The sequence below is a fragment of the Lampetra fluviatilis genome, chromosome 32, assembly GCF_964198595.1.
Source record: "Lampetra fluviatilis chromosome 32, kcLamFluv1.1, whole genome shotgun sequence".
Taxonomy (NCBI): Eukaryota; Metazoa; Chordata; class Hyperoartia; order Petromyzontiformes; family Petromyzontidae; genus Lampetra; species Lampetra fluviatilis.
This window is the reverse complement of record NC_136306.1, coordinates 5,856,759-5,871,671: the sequence shown is the minus strand read 5'-3', so window position 1 is coordinate 5,871,671 and position 14,913 is coordinate 5,856,759. Positions and strand designations below refer to the sequence as shown.

General features: G+C 53.0%; 1 protein-coding gene across 1 annotated transcript in view; it reads right to left on the bottom strand.

Annotated features, from left to right (window-relative positions):
- LOC144943683 (NUAK family SNF1-like kinase 1) overlaps positions 1-12,647 on the bottom strand; it is a 56,533-nt gene extending 43,886 nt beyond the window's left edge. The window contains exon 1 of the mRNA XM_078871407.1: positions 11,788-12,647. Within this exon, the coding sequence (XP_078727533.1) occupies positions 11,788-12,225 (438 nt within the window). The 5' untranslated portion in view covers positions 12,226-12,647. The remainder of the gene's footprint in view (positions 1-11,787) is intronic.
- Between the last annotated feature and the right edge of the window lie 2,266 nt (positions 12,648-14,913).

The following is a 14,913-nucleotide window of genomic DNA, read 5'->3' as shown; positions in this document are numbered from 1 at the left end:
AGGTCCCATGACAAAGCCGTTCAATAATATTGGTGTGGAAAGCCAACATGCCAATGGACTCATCATCATTATCATTGTCATCCTCAGCCATGGTCAATTCACTGCTGGATGAAGGCCCCTCCGCTAGCCACCGCCACCTCTCTCGACCCCGCAAGGTAACAACGGACGGAGCAACCTGCTCACAAACTACAGAATCCATCGCTCCAATCTCCACGGAGGACAAACTTTCGGATGCATTTGCCTTTAATTAAGCAAGTCTCCTCTGTGGCTGTGGTGGGGGGTGGTTGAATGGAGAGTGGAATGAGCTGGGTGATGGGGGGTGAGACCCCACCAGCCCTCCCCCCCACCCCACTGCTTACCCTCCCCACCACCCCCCACCTCCCCCACCACTGCTTACCCTCCCCACCACCCCCACCTCCCCCACTGCTTACCCTCCCCACCACCCCCCACCTCCCCCCCACTGCTTACCCTCCCCAACACCCCCGCTGGGATGTGGGGAAGGGAAACGATCCGTAGAAAATTCTGCTAGAGGTGACCGGCTGGCTCAGGGGTCGGAGATGCTGAGAGCCTAGGTTCGAGTCCAGGTTTAGAGTGGTTCCGTGATTAAACCGGATTCTTGAGTCTTTACAGGTGGATGGTGTCAGGCCAGGTCATCAATGATTACTTAAAATAACATCACTCAAAGGGGCTAATTTACAGCTTTGAGGATTAAAAAAAGTGGATTGGTTGACTGCCACACGTCGTCCAACGTGGGGAAGTGCACCACCTCCTCATGTGGGATCATTTGAATGGATCTCAGAGGTAGTTCTGTGATGTCCCATTCCACAGGCCGTTCTCTAAACGTCACGGGGTAATGCACTGGTCTGGCAGCAATCCCGGCAGGACATTTGGTCCCACGGCATTACACCGAGAGCATAACTGGAAAAAAAAAAGTTGTGGAATTTAAGAAGACAAAATTACCAGTCATCATCCTTTCGTACAAACCACACCGGCTGCTTGTAAGAGATTGCGCTATTCTGGCGCTCGCCAAAGCATTACATCAGCATTGGGGGGTGGAGGAGGAGGTGTGGAGGTCGGTATGCAATAATTGCCCTGGGGGCCAAAAGCCACTTTTTGGCTCCGTGATAATGAACGAATTAACTTCACCAAATCATTAACTTCACCAGCTGAAAGGGGAGCCAGGATTTATTAGGCTGATGACCTGAAAGCCGCCGGTCCTCCTCCTCCTCCTCCCCCGGTCAAGGAAGGTGAGGCCGGCGGGACTGTGCACGGGTCAGCGAGACGCGTCCAACAATGAGCACCGTCCGCCCGATTGTCCAGGGCGCGTGTGCGGCCGCAACGCGTGGGCCGGCCATTACGATGATGCTGTCCCCCGCCCCCCACCCCCCCCCCTCCTCCCCAGGCACCGTTACCGTTGTCGCGGCTTGCTCGCCAAATGATTGTGCTCGCCGCGAATTCCGGCGCCTAGCGAACCGCGGGGGCACGACGCGAGCGCCGCGTGCGCCAACGCCGCAGCCGCCGCATTCCTGGAGTGAGGTCCCCCAGGAACTCAGCCATTCCACAGTGGGGGGGCGGGGGCCGGGCAGGGGTGGAGTGGGGGGGGGGCAGGGAGGATGGTGGTGAAATCTGAGTAGAAGACGCCTTCCTCTGCAACAAAAGAAAAAGTGGCGACGCGTGCCCCGTGTGGGGTCCGGGATCGGGGGGGGGGTGGCGACGTCCGGCCGTTGTTTTTGCGAAACGGCAGCTTGAAGATCGCGAAATATATATATTTTTTTACGGCGGGATGAGTGCCCCAGCTCTCCCGGCGCAGTGTCGGCTGGCTCTCGTCTGGTTACAAATGCGAAGCCCGCAATCAATAATCGATGGACCGTATAGTAATCCCATCGTTGACTGCGCTCACTCAACGGAGGAAGAGCAGGAATAGAAAAACTGCACAAACTCCCTCTGCGCTAAAGCCCTCTCGTCGTGGCCGGCAGACCTCGAGATTTGGCATTGAGCTGCGGAAAAGCAACATAGTTGCCGTCACGCGCAAGAAGATGATGTAATTGTCAGACTCTTGATTTAGACTGGAGGAATCCGATGAGCTATGACGCTCTGTTTCACACAGGTGCAGCAATTAACCAATCAGTCAAAATTGTCAGAGGGGGAAATATTCGTGGTGTATGACACAAGACGTGGCAGAGCTACCAGGTGTGCAAACGGTGCGACGGCACCGGGACCCAAGCATCGGGGCCCAGGCGCCAGGGCTATGAGAAAAAAGGAGGGCGTGGGGTCAGGGGTCGGGGGTCAGGGGTCGAAGGTCAGGGTGGGTGGGGGGGGGAATTGGACAGGGGGAGGCCCCCATTTAATTCCTTACACCAGGGCCCATGGCCAACCACGGATTTAATCCTAACAATTCAGAGAAGATCTGGACTGTAAATATTGTGCGGAGGAAAAGGCTGTCCGAAGGAAGCTCTTGAAATAACGACGCTGGGGAAGAGGCCAAGAGGCAGAGAAAGGGAAGCACTGCTCTCACATTTTAAGAAAGTTGGCAGAGCGGAGCAGGGGGTGGGAGGGGGGCGCTATGATGATGAAATTAAGAGGAAAGTGTGAAACCAGAGAGGATGGCAAGAACTTGAACAGGAGTAGAGGGGGGCGTAAAGACTGCGCTTGTGTTTCACTGCATAGAGTATGAACAAAGCTGCCCCCTACTGTGTAAACCGGTGGTCATTTGAAGGGAACTCGGACGCAGCTCTGTGACGTCAGCTTCCACAGGACGTTCTCTTGACACCGAAGGGTTGCACTGCCCAGCGAGAGATGCAATTAGATCCTTCGACCAACCTCTTATTTTTTTCAGGTCCTTCAGTTACAGTTTCTTCTCCAGCAGTGTTCTTCACTAATGTTCAGTAGGGGGGGGGGCACTTTTTCCGATAAGACATCAGCAGTGCGACGACTGCCACGTCGCCTGCAAGGGGTGTTTTCACATTTGCGCATTGTTGGGGGCCGCACATCAGGGGCCGCGCTAAAGACCACCCAGCGGCCGCTCGTGGCCAACGGGCCCTGCAATGAATAAAACTGCGCTACAGGAACTGAAGAAGCTGCCAGTGCGGAGAGAGCGAAGGTGGCAGGGCAGGGCAGGGCAGCGACCGCAACGTACCATTGGTACCTCATTTGCCAGTAAAAAAAATATGATAATTGGTTTTTTACCCTTTTATCTGGCAACAAAACTGACACCTTTTTTACGAGGAGTCATGTTTGCATAGACCACAATACCTGCAGTCATAATGCAAACAAAAAACATAACTCTGATAATGAATGCAATGTCCTTGAAGTTGATTGGTCCACACCCACAACGTAGGCCGTACCGACCGAGACGACGGAAGCGTCGCACGACGCTCCACGGCTTGCCACACGACCCTCACGAGCTCTCGGCAGGGCTCAAAACAAACACTTACGTGCGAAACATTGGGGGGAGGGGGGGGCAGAGGTCAAACATCTAATTCACCGGGCAAACTTTGCTCCGTCGCCGACAACGGAGGTCACGCATTATCAGGAGCCGCATGGAACTGCAGCGGCCGCCGTTGTGCTGAGGTGCTGCTGGGGTTGCCACCCGTTCCTTCTCTTCTCAGGATGTGTCCTCTCTCTCTCTCCGATGGAAGCCGTCCTGGAAAATCTCGAAGCGTGCCCGAAGGGGTCCCGGTTTTTTTTTGTCAGTTACGTAATAACATTAATAGCAATGATAATACACCCAGGGGTTAATTTCTTACTCGTTACCGTCCAGAACACTGCGAGGCTGCCTCGGAGTTGAGATTGTCAACATAGGAGTACAAGGTAGGCCTTGTAACCTACATTTACGCACTGTTCATAAGGACATCGGGTAACCCCGAGCACTATTCATGCAGAACACCGCACACACCACCGCACACAAATACAAAGACCCCCTGTATAGCCTTTGCAGACATTTGGGGCAAGTGCTGATAGCGAGCACCTATGAAGGCCGGCACAGCACACAAAGGGATGGGTGGCCAGCACCACGCCCGACCACCTTTGTCTCTCCAGTGGTGAATTTTACACACCACACCAGGTTCTCATTTGAGACTGATTTGACCTACGGGACGCCCAGGACCGGTTCAGATAATCGTCACTGGTGATGACCGTGAGCGGGAATCAAACCCGGGTCGCCAGGTTCGTAGCACAGCGCGCTAACCGCTACACTACACACACGCGCACACACCAACACACACACCACCACGGCATCTTGCAAACACAATAAGGGCGTGAGATGGACGTGGCAAAACAATTCCCAGAACAGCGTTCCGGACCGCTCCAGCTGAAATGAAGCACCGAATACTCCACGCGGATCGACGGATTTACACACGGCTCTATCGTCTTCCGGAATCGAGAGATCTTCTTCTCCCTCCCGTCACACGGGTCCAGTGGATCTTTCATGCCGGGAGGGTGGCAGCCGTGGTCGACTACGCGAGCTGGAAACACCACGTGCTACGCGACCCGCCGCCACCACCACCACCGTCGCCACGGCGGAGAGGAAAATCTTCGAGCTTACAAAACGGGCAACAATAAAACGCGACGCTCGAGGCGCGCGTCGCGTGGTGTCGTAGAGCGCGCAGCAAATTCGACTCCGCTACTGCCCCCCCCCCCACGCCTGGGAACCGCGATGCAATCAGAGGACACGGACAACGCTCTCTGCCAGGGAGCGCTTAAAAATACGGGCCGATTCATGGCCCCGCAAACCACAGGTCACACGCACGTTTATCGACCGATCTGTGTTTGTTTTTGGGTCGGGCCACGTGGTGGTGGTGGTGCTTTTCCAAAATTCTTGTTATCGAGCCCTCCACCACCCGACGAGATTGTGTCGATCAAATTCTCACCGATAGAGCTCCTCCCTCTTCACTGCTGGCTTTACATTTCTTTTTTTGTCGCCGAATTCAACATCGGTGCTCAAATTCCAGAGCGTGTTGCTCCCCGATGAAGAATCAACGCGGTTCGGGTGGAAAATCGCCATCGAGTGACGACGGCGATGGGCAGCCGTGAAGAGTCTCAGGCCACCGGCGAAGAGGACGAGCTTCATCGGTCAGAACTTGATCAGCACGCCAGCAGTAGAGAAATAATATATGTATCAACGTGACAATCTTGATGGAGAGCAGCGGGGTTAATCACCAGAATTTGAGGCCCAACACAAAAACTAATCCGGATCGATATCCGCTACAAAAAACGACCGTTTAAGTCGATCGTATTGAGTGTGTTAGGAAGAAGAAACTCAACTGGAAAACACAGCAGAGTATGCGCGTACCCTGGACAGGTACTGGAGGAGGACCAATATACATATTTAAAAAATCAAATAAAGTGGCGGATGAGAGTCCTGTTGGAAAGTGGAATTTGATTTGATAATGAGAGGTAATGTAGCCATGTGCGCAAAGGGAATTGTGCTTTAATCAGCTTGTACTCCGTGCTATGACACGGGCATTCATTACAATTACGGAACGAAGAGTAAAAAAAAAACAGTCGCGCAGAGAAGCATGGGGAGATGCGGGCTCAGAATGACACCGGCAGACAGAAAGAGGAGGAACACTCGGATTCGAACTGTGAAGCGGTAGTGTAGTGGTTAGCCCACTGCGCTACAAAACTTGTGATCAATTCCTGCTCACGGCCAACATCCGTGACAATTATCTTCACCGGTCTTGGGCTTCCCCTAGACTGACTCAGCCTTGGATGAGTACCTGGTGTGATTTGTAAACATTTCCACCAGGGAGACAAATGCGGCCGGGCGTGGTGCTGGCCACCCACCCCGTCGTGTGCCGTGCCGGCCTTCACGAGTGCTCGCTAACGGCACTTGCCTCACAAGTCTGTTCAGGCTATTTGCGAGCTCTTTTCTTTGTCTTTTGGGTGGGTGAGTGAGTTAGTTGAGTGAGCGGGTAAGTGGGTTGGTGAGCGAGGGAGTAGGTGAGCGAATTGGTGAATGGACGAGTGGGTGAGTAAGTGAGTGGGTGAGAGAATGAGAGGGTTAGCGAGTGGGTCGGTGAATGAATGGGCGGGCGGGTGAGCGAACGAGGTGGTGGTCGCAGCGGTGGAGGTGGAGGAGGGAACGCGCTATTTCCTACTGCAAACAAACACGCACTCCTCAAGAACCAGGGCCGTGTTTTTCAAAGCAAAACATTCCAACTTCGTGGCCAATGATGGAAGACCTCACCTCCCAGCCAGCAGTCACTGTAGGGGGAAACAGCGACGCCATCCCTCCGCGTACCTCACCCCCCACCCCCCACGCCACCCCTCGTCCCAACCCCTCACATCCCTCACCACCCGTTACCCCCAAACCCCCCCACCCCGGGTGCTTAATTTCTCACCGAAATGTTTTTCGGGCGGTAGCTGGCAGACCCGGAGTAGATGGCACGTGACTTGGTAGTAGCCATGGCCATAGCAAGAGGTGTACTGGATGTGGTGTGGCCGGGTGTGTGTGTGGGGGGGGGTATTTTCAAGGTCGCCGATTCAGACAGACCTGGCTGAAATAAATCCCAATCCTCACCATCCCTCATGACTGCACGACCCCTCAACATTCCCTCACCGTTCGCCATCCCTAATCCCTCGCCATCCCTCATATCCTCATCAATCCTCATATCCTCACCACCACCTGCTCGCTCGTTCGCTCACCCGCCCACCCATTCATTCACCGACCCACTCGCTAACCCTCTCACTCTCTCACCCGACTACTCATTCACTCGTCCATTCACCAACTCGCTCACCTACTCCCTCGCTCACCAACCCACATGCCCATCCCTCACTAGCTCTCATCATCCCTCACCATCCTTCACCCCTCACCATCCCTCACCTTCACCCGCTTCCCAAGCCACATCTCCACCCCAACCCCTGGCCCCACTGTCACCCCTTGCGCCACTGATCCGACCGCAGGGACAAGTCGAGGCTCATTTCGGAAAATCGGCCCACAATGACTTTCAAAACCAGCGCCGTTCGCCGGGGTGAGGTGTCGTGTGAGAGCGCCTATTAAGGCACTCACGCGGTGGGCGAGACGAGCAGTGGCCACCGCCATCATGAACACCACCAGCATCGCCACAATCAAAGACAAAGATCCCACCCCCCTATAGCCTGAACAGACTGTTGGGACAAGTGCTGTTAGCGAGCACCTATGAAGGCCGGCACGGCACACGAGGGGGTGGGTGGCCAACACCACGCCCGGCCGCCTTTGCCTCCCTTGTGGCGATGTTTACACACCGCACCAGGTACTCATTTGAGGCCGAGTCGACCTAGGGTAGGCCTAGGAACGGTTCAGATAATCGACACCGGTGTTGGCCGTGAGCAGGAATCAAACTCGGGCCGCCGGGTTCGTAGCACAGGGCGCGAAGCGCTCACCGCCACTTTCAGCAACCTTCCACCCAACCCACCCAGCACCTCACTCGGCATCCAACCCCCGCTGCCTCCGTGTCTCGAATTCCACCTTTGTGAATCAAAGGGCTTGTAACTGCTGCCAAAACTCTATCATCCCAAATCTAAACTCTTCCCAGAGAGTACACTGGGGCACGCACCCTCTCTCACTCACGGCAGCAACCCAACCGACAGCGAGCCCTATAAATAGCTCTGTCCCCCCCCACCACCATCTCCGTGAGCTGGAATGAATGGATAAAAAAAATATCCCTTAAAAAGAACTCGGGTTTTTTTTTACAACTGTCTCTTTTAAAACTTTCTCTTTCTTTCGCCCAAATGTTATTTCGAGCAATGAAACGGCCCGTTTGCCACGACTCGACGTTGGAATGCTTTGGGCGTGCGGTGGCGTGGGAGGAGGTTGGGGGGGGGGAGGATGGAGGTGAGGCGGCGGCGGGGAGTGAAATCCATCTTGGCCTCTCTGCCTTTTTTCGCTCAGCGGAGTGTCTGGCCAAATTGTCACGCACATGTTGTGTCATTTTCCAGATGTTACAGGACATCAAGGCCTGGGTCGGAGGCTTGGGTATGTGCGGAATGTAAACCGTCGTGAGCGGCCTTATCTCCTCGACCTCTTCGCGATCATCATCGTCGTCGTCGTCGTCATCATTGTCAGACGTAGTCACTCTACTGCTGGACGGAGGCCTTCCCGAAGCCTCTTCGACGTAGGCAAGGCAGCTCGCCGCTGGAGGAGTGCCCTCTTATGTTCTGCAGATTTAACATTGTTTTTTGCTCGTCTTCGTTTTTCGATTGTTGCTGGAATATAATGAGCGTGGATCCACCAACACCAAGTGGCAAAACAATGGAATGGACCCGAGAGCACATCCAAAGTGGAGATGGAGCGGTGAAATCGGTTGCCTGTGCAGGCGCGAGGTGGATCGTTACGTCGCAGGATCGAGAGAGGTGGTGGCGGCACGGCTTGAGGGGGGGGGGGGTCAACAACATCCAGCAGTGGATGGATCACGGCTGAGGATGGCAAATGCAAGATCTTTGTGTTTCCGAAGAGGAAAGCGAGAGAGAGGTCGTGTCTGTTGGGGTGCAGAGATAAAATTTGGCCACATGGCCCCACGTGGAGTCGGAGGATTTAATTTAAATCCCAGGGCTTTGCTGAGAGCTTCTGTGTGAGCACACAGACACAGACAAAGGCACACACCTACACATACCTATGCACAGTGGTACATACAAAGACACGTACAACCCTACACACAGATCTACTCGTAGACACATTTAGACATGTAACTACATACGTACGTACAAATATACACACACCCACATAGACAATGACAAGATCTCCTATATAGCATTGAACAGACTGTTGGGGCAAGTGTTGTTAACAAGAACATCACGAGGCTGGCACAGAACACGACGAGTAAGTGGGTAAGCAGCACCACGCCTGGCCACCTTCATCTCCCCAATACTGAAATATACACATTGCACCAGGTACTCATTTAAGGTGCAGTCGACCTAGGGGTGGACCGGTGCAGCTATTTGTCACCAACCACTGCGCAACCTACGAAGACAAAGATCCCCCTTATAGCCTGAACAGACTTTTAGGACAAGTGTTGTTAGCGAGCACCTATGAAGGCCGGCACGGCACACGAGGGGGTGGGTGGCCAGCATCACGCCCGGCCGCCTTTGTTTCCTGAGTGGTGATGTTAACACATCGCACCAGGTACTAATTTTAGGCTGAGCTAACCTAGGCGAGGCCCAGGACCGGTGTCGGCTGTGAGCGTACAAACACATTCTCGAGATAATACTGGTAGGAAGCTCCTGGTTACACCAGCCCACACGGGATTGTTGTGTCCGTCCGTCGTGCAGGGAGGGGCTGGGTGGGGCTGGGTGGGGAGGGGACGGTGGGGAGGGTGGGGAGGGGCTGGGTGGGGAGGGGCTGGGTGGGGGGTTGGAAGGGTGGGGAGGGGCTGGTCACCCCGTGGTGCCCTTATAAAAACTCAACGTTTAACCTACTCACGCCGGCTTGTGCCCGCCCTCACAGTCGGGCATATTTGCGGAATACACCACGCCGCCGTTGACCCTGGCCATTGAACCTGGCCATTGACCGAGCAACCCAACGTTCCTACCAGCTCCCTCCGCAGGAATGTGTTATGTTCCCCTTCCACTCAGAAGCAAACGTCAGCCAATTTACAATTGGCACACGCGTATCGCCACCACCTCTGCTCTACCATGAACGTGAACCGTAAATGCCCGCCCAATCAACGTCATCATCACGGTACACCTGTGTGCCAGCCAGGTAGCGGGTGCATTATGCATGACGCATTTTTAATTAGTGCAGGTGACTTTATTTGAGCAGGTGAGGGCCAATTGAGGCTCATTATGTCTTTCGTCAGAGGGATCCGGATTTTTGCAACGAAAAAAACCGTAGCCGTCACTGCTCTTGCTTGTCAGTGGAGAGTCATCATCGTCGTCATCAGCCATGTTCAATCCACTGCTGGATGAAGGCCTCCACAAGCCGCCGCCGCCACCTCTCGCGAAACTGCCAAGTATTAGCACCGATTGGCCCTCTACGCAAACGCAATAAGACGTCCACTCGTAAGACATGCTACCAACAGGTCAATGCTACATTCCACATGTTGTCAGCTGTGTGATGATAATGCTCCACAGCCCTTTGTCAGTCCTCTGTTGGATAAAGACTTCCACCACACCGTGTCGCTTGTGTGGGGGGCGGGGGTGGTATTTGACCATACTTCACCACACTGGTCAGTAGGCGCGGACGAGTGTATTTGGAAGGGGGCTGGGTTGGGTGGGGGGGTGCGGCTAGGGCTGGTTCAGATATCACTCGCTACTGATGTTAGCCGTGGTCGCGAATCAAATGCGTGCATTTCTTTTTGAAGGTCAATTCAAGCTCACGTGCCATTCCCGTCTTCAAAGATGCTCACTCACGGCACTTGCCCCTAACGGTGTGTTGAAGGTTATACGGGGGGGGAGGGGAGGGGATCTTCTTCTTTGTTATATCACCATTACCTTAATCAACCGTTACATAATAATACAGCGGCAACGTCCGCGCGAACGGAGCAGCAGTCTCGCACACACCGACTGCATGCACGGGCAGTGGTGCACGTGGTTCAGATAATATTTTTAGCTCTCGCCGGCGAAATTCTGCCCAACCTTGAGGGTGACGAGCTGACAGTAATGCATTCAACATTTCTGCAGCATGGAGACCTCGGCAATCAGCAGCGTTTGTATCAGCACGTTTGGCTACGTACGGTGCAAAAGAAGTTCAACATACATTCCAGTACTCGGACAGCGTCGTTCAATCATCATCTGCAGCAGGACCAAACGCCACAACCATCCATATCAACGGCAGCATCACCCCGTGGCATGATGATCATCAGCACCACCACCAGCCGATGCTATCGTCATCAACATCAGCAGCACCAGCATCATCACCGTATGGAATCACTGCCATCACAAGCAGCAGCACCAACAGCAGTAGAACCCCATTGCCATCGACCTAATCAACTGCGGCACCTCCGCCAATATCAGCAACATCATCATCATTACCAGCAGCAGCATCAACATCATCACCATCATCATAACCATAGCCGTCATATGCAGCAACAGCAACACCACTCGTCATCACCAGCATCGACAGTCATCATCATAACCTTCACCATCACCCCCTACACCACCATCAGCACCCATCGTCAATAGCAGAACCGCAATACATCGTTTGGATTATACATAGCAATCATCACTCCTCGCCTGCAAAAAAACATTGCAGGACCCTCGTGATATTGAGTCATTAGACTCAGTGAGGCTTTCCTGGGCAACTATACATGATATAATTATAATTCAACAATGACCACCTTGCCATCATCACCTCTCGCCATCATCATCAATCATCAACATTATAACCATTATCACCATCAGGCACCACTACCACAATCAACAAAGCCAACGATTCCCCCATATAGCATTGGGCATCTGTGAAAAAGAGCTTCATAGCTCATCGGATTTCTCCAGGATAAATAAAGATTATGAGCATTCAGCAAACTGTCAGGGCAAGTGCTGTTCGCGAGCATTAAGGCCGGAACGTCGACCAAGGGGGTGAGGTTACCCAGCAACATGCCAGGCCACCTTCGTCTCCATAGTCCTGATGTTCTATACACACCGTGCCAGGTACACGTTTGAGGCTGAGTCGACCTAGGGGAGGGCCCAGGACCGGTTCAGAATATTCATCACCGATGTTGGCCTCGTGCAGAAATCGAACTCGCGTGGCCGGGCTGCAGAGCGCGGTGCAGCGCGAACTGCTCCAACGCCGCTCGTCACAACCCACCACGGCCACCACCACGGCCACCACCACTACGGCCACCACCACCACAATCGCCAGGGCCGCCTCACCTTGCGTCCGCTCGCCCTGTGGATCGCCTTCTTCACTTTGCCGTACGTCCCCTTGCCCAAGGTCTCCAGGAACTCGTAGCGATGCTTCAGGTTGTGCGTGTGTTGGTGTCTCCGCACTCCGCGATGAGCCAAGCCGGCAGTGGCGGCAGCAGCAGCGGCGGCGGTGGCAACCGGAGACCCAGGTCGTCCCGGTTTGACTCGCGAAGCCGGGCAGGAGTAAATGAACGGGGAGGATGCTGCTGCTGCTGCTGCGGTTGAGGAAGAGCACGGCGATTGCTGCCGTTGCTGCTGGTGAAGATGACGTTGCTGCTGCTGCTGTGGCTGCAACTGAACCAGCGCGGACCGGCGTGTAGCTGGTGTCGAACCGCGAACCCGGACATCTCTGGTGGCTCCGGCTGGTTCTGCGCGTCGGGTCCTCAGCAGCACCTCGGTAGCCATCCGGGAGGCTGCCTCCAGCGATCAGCTGGGAGCAGGAGCCGAAGAGGCGTTCGTGGTTGTTGTTGTTGTTGTTGGTGATGATGATGATGACGGCTGATTTGACGAGTGGTGATGGGGATAGGATGACGATGATGGAGGTGGCTTCTGATGATGACGGACGACGAGATGAGGACGAAAACGTTGGCGAAGAGGAACGTGCCAGCCCGGAGTGTGACCACCAAGACTTCTGCACAGACCTCTTTCCCCTTATCCTCTAGACAGCACGCATATCCTCCAAGGGAAGACGATGATGATGATGATGATGAGATGGACGATGTGGCTGTGTGCCCCCTCGTGCCATCATCATCCGCGCGGGGTAGAGAGAGAAGAGAGAAGAGCGGGCGAGGGAGCGCGACTCCCTCCCCGTGCGCCGAGAGCGCGCGTTGGATGTGATGCAGGGCTAGAAAGGCTGAGGGGGGTCCACTGGGCAATATAGCGCCACCTTTGAACATCGGCAGCCCTCCCTCCACGTCCAATTGGGTCCCGTGGAGCCGAGGGCCGGGCCAATGGAGGCAGAGCGAAGATTTGTCATCACCGATGGGCGAGAGGGCAGGGAGCGAGGGAGGGAGGAGGGAGCGAGGGAGGGAGAGATGCGCTTGTAAGTTGAAAAAAAAACATTGTCTGAAGCTGCTACTGCTGCGTTGGCAGTGGTGGACAAGCACACATAACAACAACAGCAGCAGCCATTCGCCACTAAGTGGCGGTGACGTCACCACGGCGCCAGTGCCAGTCTAGGTGCACATTGTGGATGCCAGGAGGTCGCGGGACAGACCCAGGTGCTGTGGGTTGTTGACTGGCTGAGATGACTGGCAGATGCGCCAGCTGTGCCCCCTACTGTGCAAAATAACAACATCAACAACACGCAACAAATTGGTCAATAACAACACTCTGTGGTCTTAAACGAATCAAAAACCACTCCGACACGTCGTTTTGGGCAATGGCCCAAAGGACAATTGCCCAAAACGTCGCATATTATCTAACGTAAAGGCAGTGTAATCGACGAATGTGTTGCGTTTTAATGCTTCTATTTGCTCAGTGTTGATTTAGGAGGGAGCGAATTACTTATTCAGATGAGACACACAAACATTGAGCACAACCACTGTGCCAAGGCAGTGTCACCATCATCACTTGTTGAACAAGACGGCTACCAACACCGGTGACGATTATCTGAACCGGTCCTGGACCTCTCCTAGGTCGACTCAGCCTCAAATGAGTACCTGGTGCAGTGCGTAAACATCGCCACCGGGGAGACAAAGGCGGTCGGGCGTGGTGCTGGTCAATCACCCCCGCGTGTGCCCTGCCGGCCTTCATAGGCGCTACTCGCTAACAGTACTTGCCCCAACAGTAGGTTTAAGGCTACACGGGGGATCTTTGTGTCTACATACAACACTGGTGGGTGATGCTGGGCATAAACAAACGACGCATTGCCCCAAATCGATCAATGGGGCCCTGGATATATATAACGATGAATACAACGTGCGCCCCATCAGATCAAATTCAAACACTTATAAACACAAGTCAATTGACGGAGAAAATACAATCTGACCTCTATCTTGTCCGCATCCCTCATCTCACTACATCTCTGTGGTGTCTATGTTTCTCTAATCTCACTACAATCTATCTCCCTTGTCTACAGCTCTTCTGCCATCTCACTAGGGGTTTATAAATGTAATGGGGGTCCTTAAAAAATGTATTCTGCTCCGGGCCTCCCAATGGGCCAGCGAGTCACCGCCGTAACTGAACACACATACAACAAAGACAAATATACTCTTTGGTTCTTTCGGTAAAGTCACGTAGGTGAAAAAATTTAAAGAAAAAATACGAATAAAAATAGAAATAATCAAATGAAATCACGACGTTTCGGAAGCAACACAAGCTTCCGTCATCAAGTGGGACAGCCACAGCAATTTTTTTTTATAAAAAAAAAAAATCTAAAAAAAAATAAGGAAAAAAAAGGTATTTATTTATTTTTACAATATTTTTTTTCATTTTTGCTGTGGTTGTCCCACGTGATGACGGAAGCTTGTGTTGCTTCCGAAACGTCGTGATATACTTTGATTATTTATATTTTTATTCTTATTTTTTTCACCTACGTGACTTTACCGAAAGCACCAAAGAGTATGGATCCTTGCAGCCACGAAAACTTCAAATCTATAAAGGCAAAGATCCCCCTCCCCTTATAGCCTTCAATAGACTGTTTGGGCAAGTGCTGTTAGCGAGCAGCTGTTCAAGCTTGGTGCTGTTGCGCAGGAAAGCAATACATCTGCTAACACATTCTGTAATTGTACGTTGAGGCACACGCATCATAGGTATACGTTATAATACGTGTAATTAAATTAGTATACACTGTAATATGTTAATACTGGAGGGTAATGTATAGGGTGGGCGGAAAATCTAATACATTTGCCTTCAACATTAATAAGGACGATATTCAATGATAAATGAATATTGGGATTTCCGACCACCATTGAACTTTAAGCAACACTTACCATCTCTTGAAATGAACAGTTTCATAATAGATGGTATACATTAGGTTGACGTTTCGGACAATGACTCTTATTCAAGACTCATATGGCAATAGTTTCTGGCAGGTGGATCGTACGCAAACGATTGTGTGGTGTTGTGTGACTGCGTTTTGTGTTTACTCGG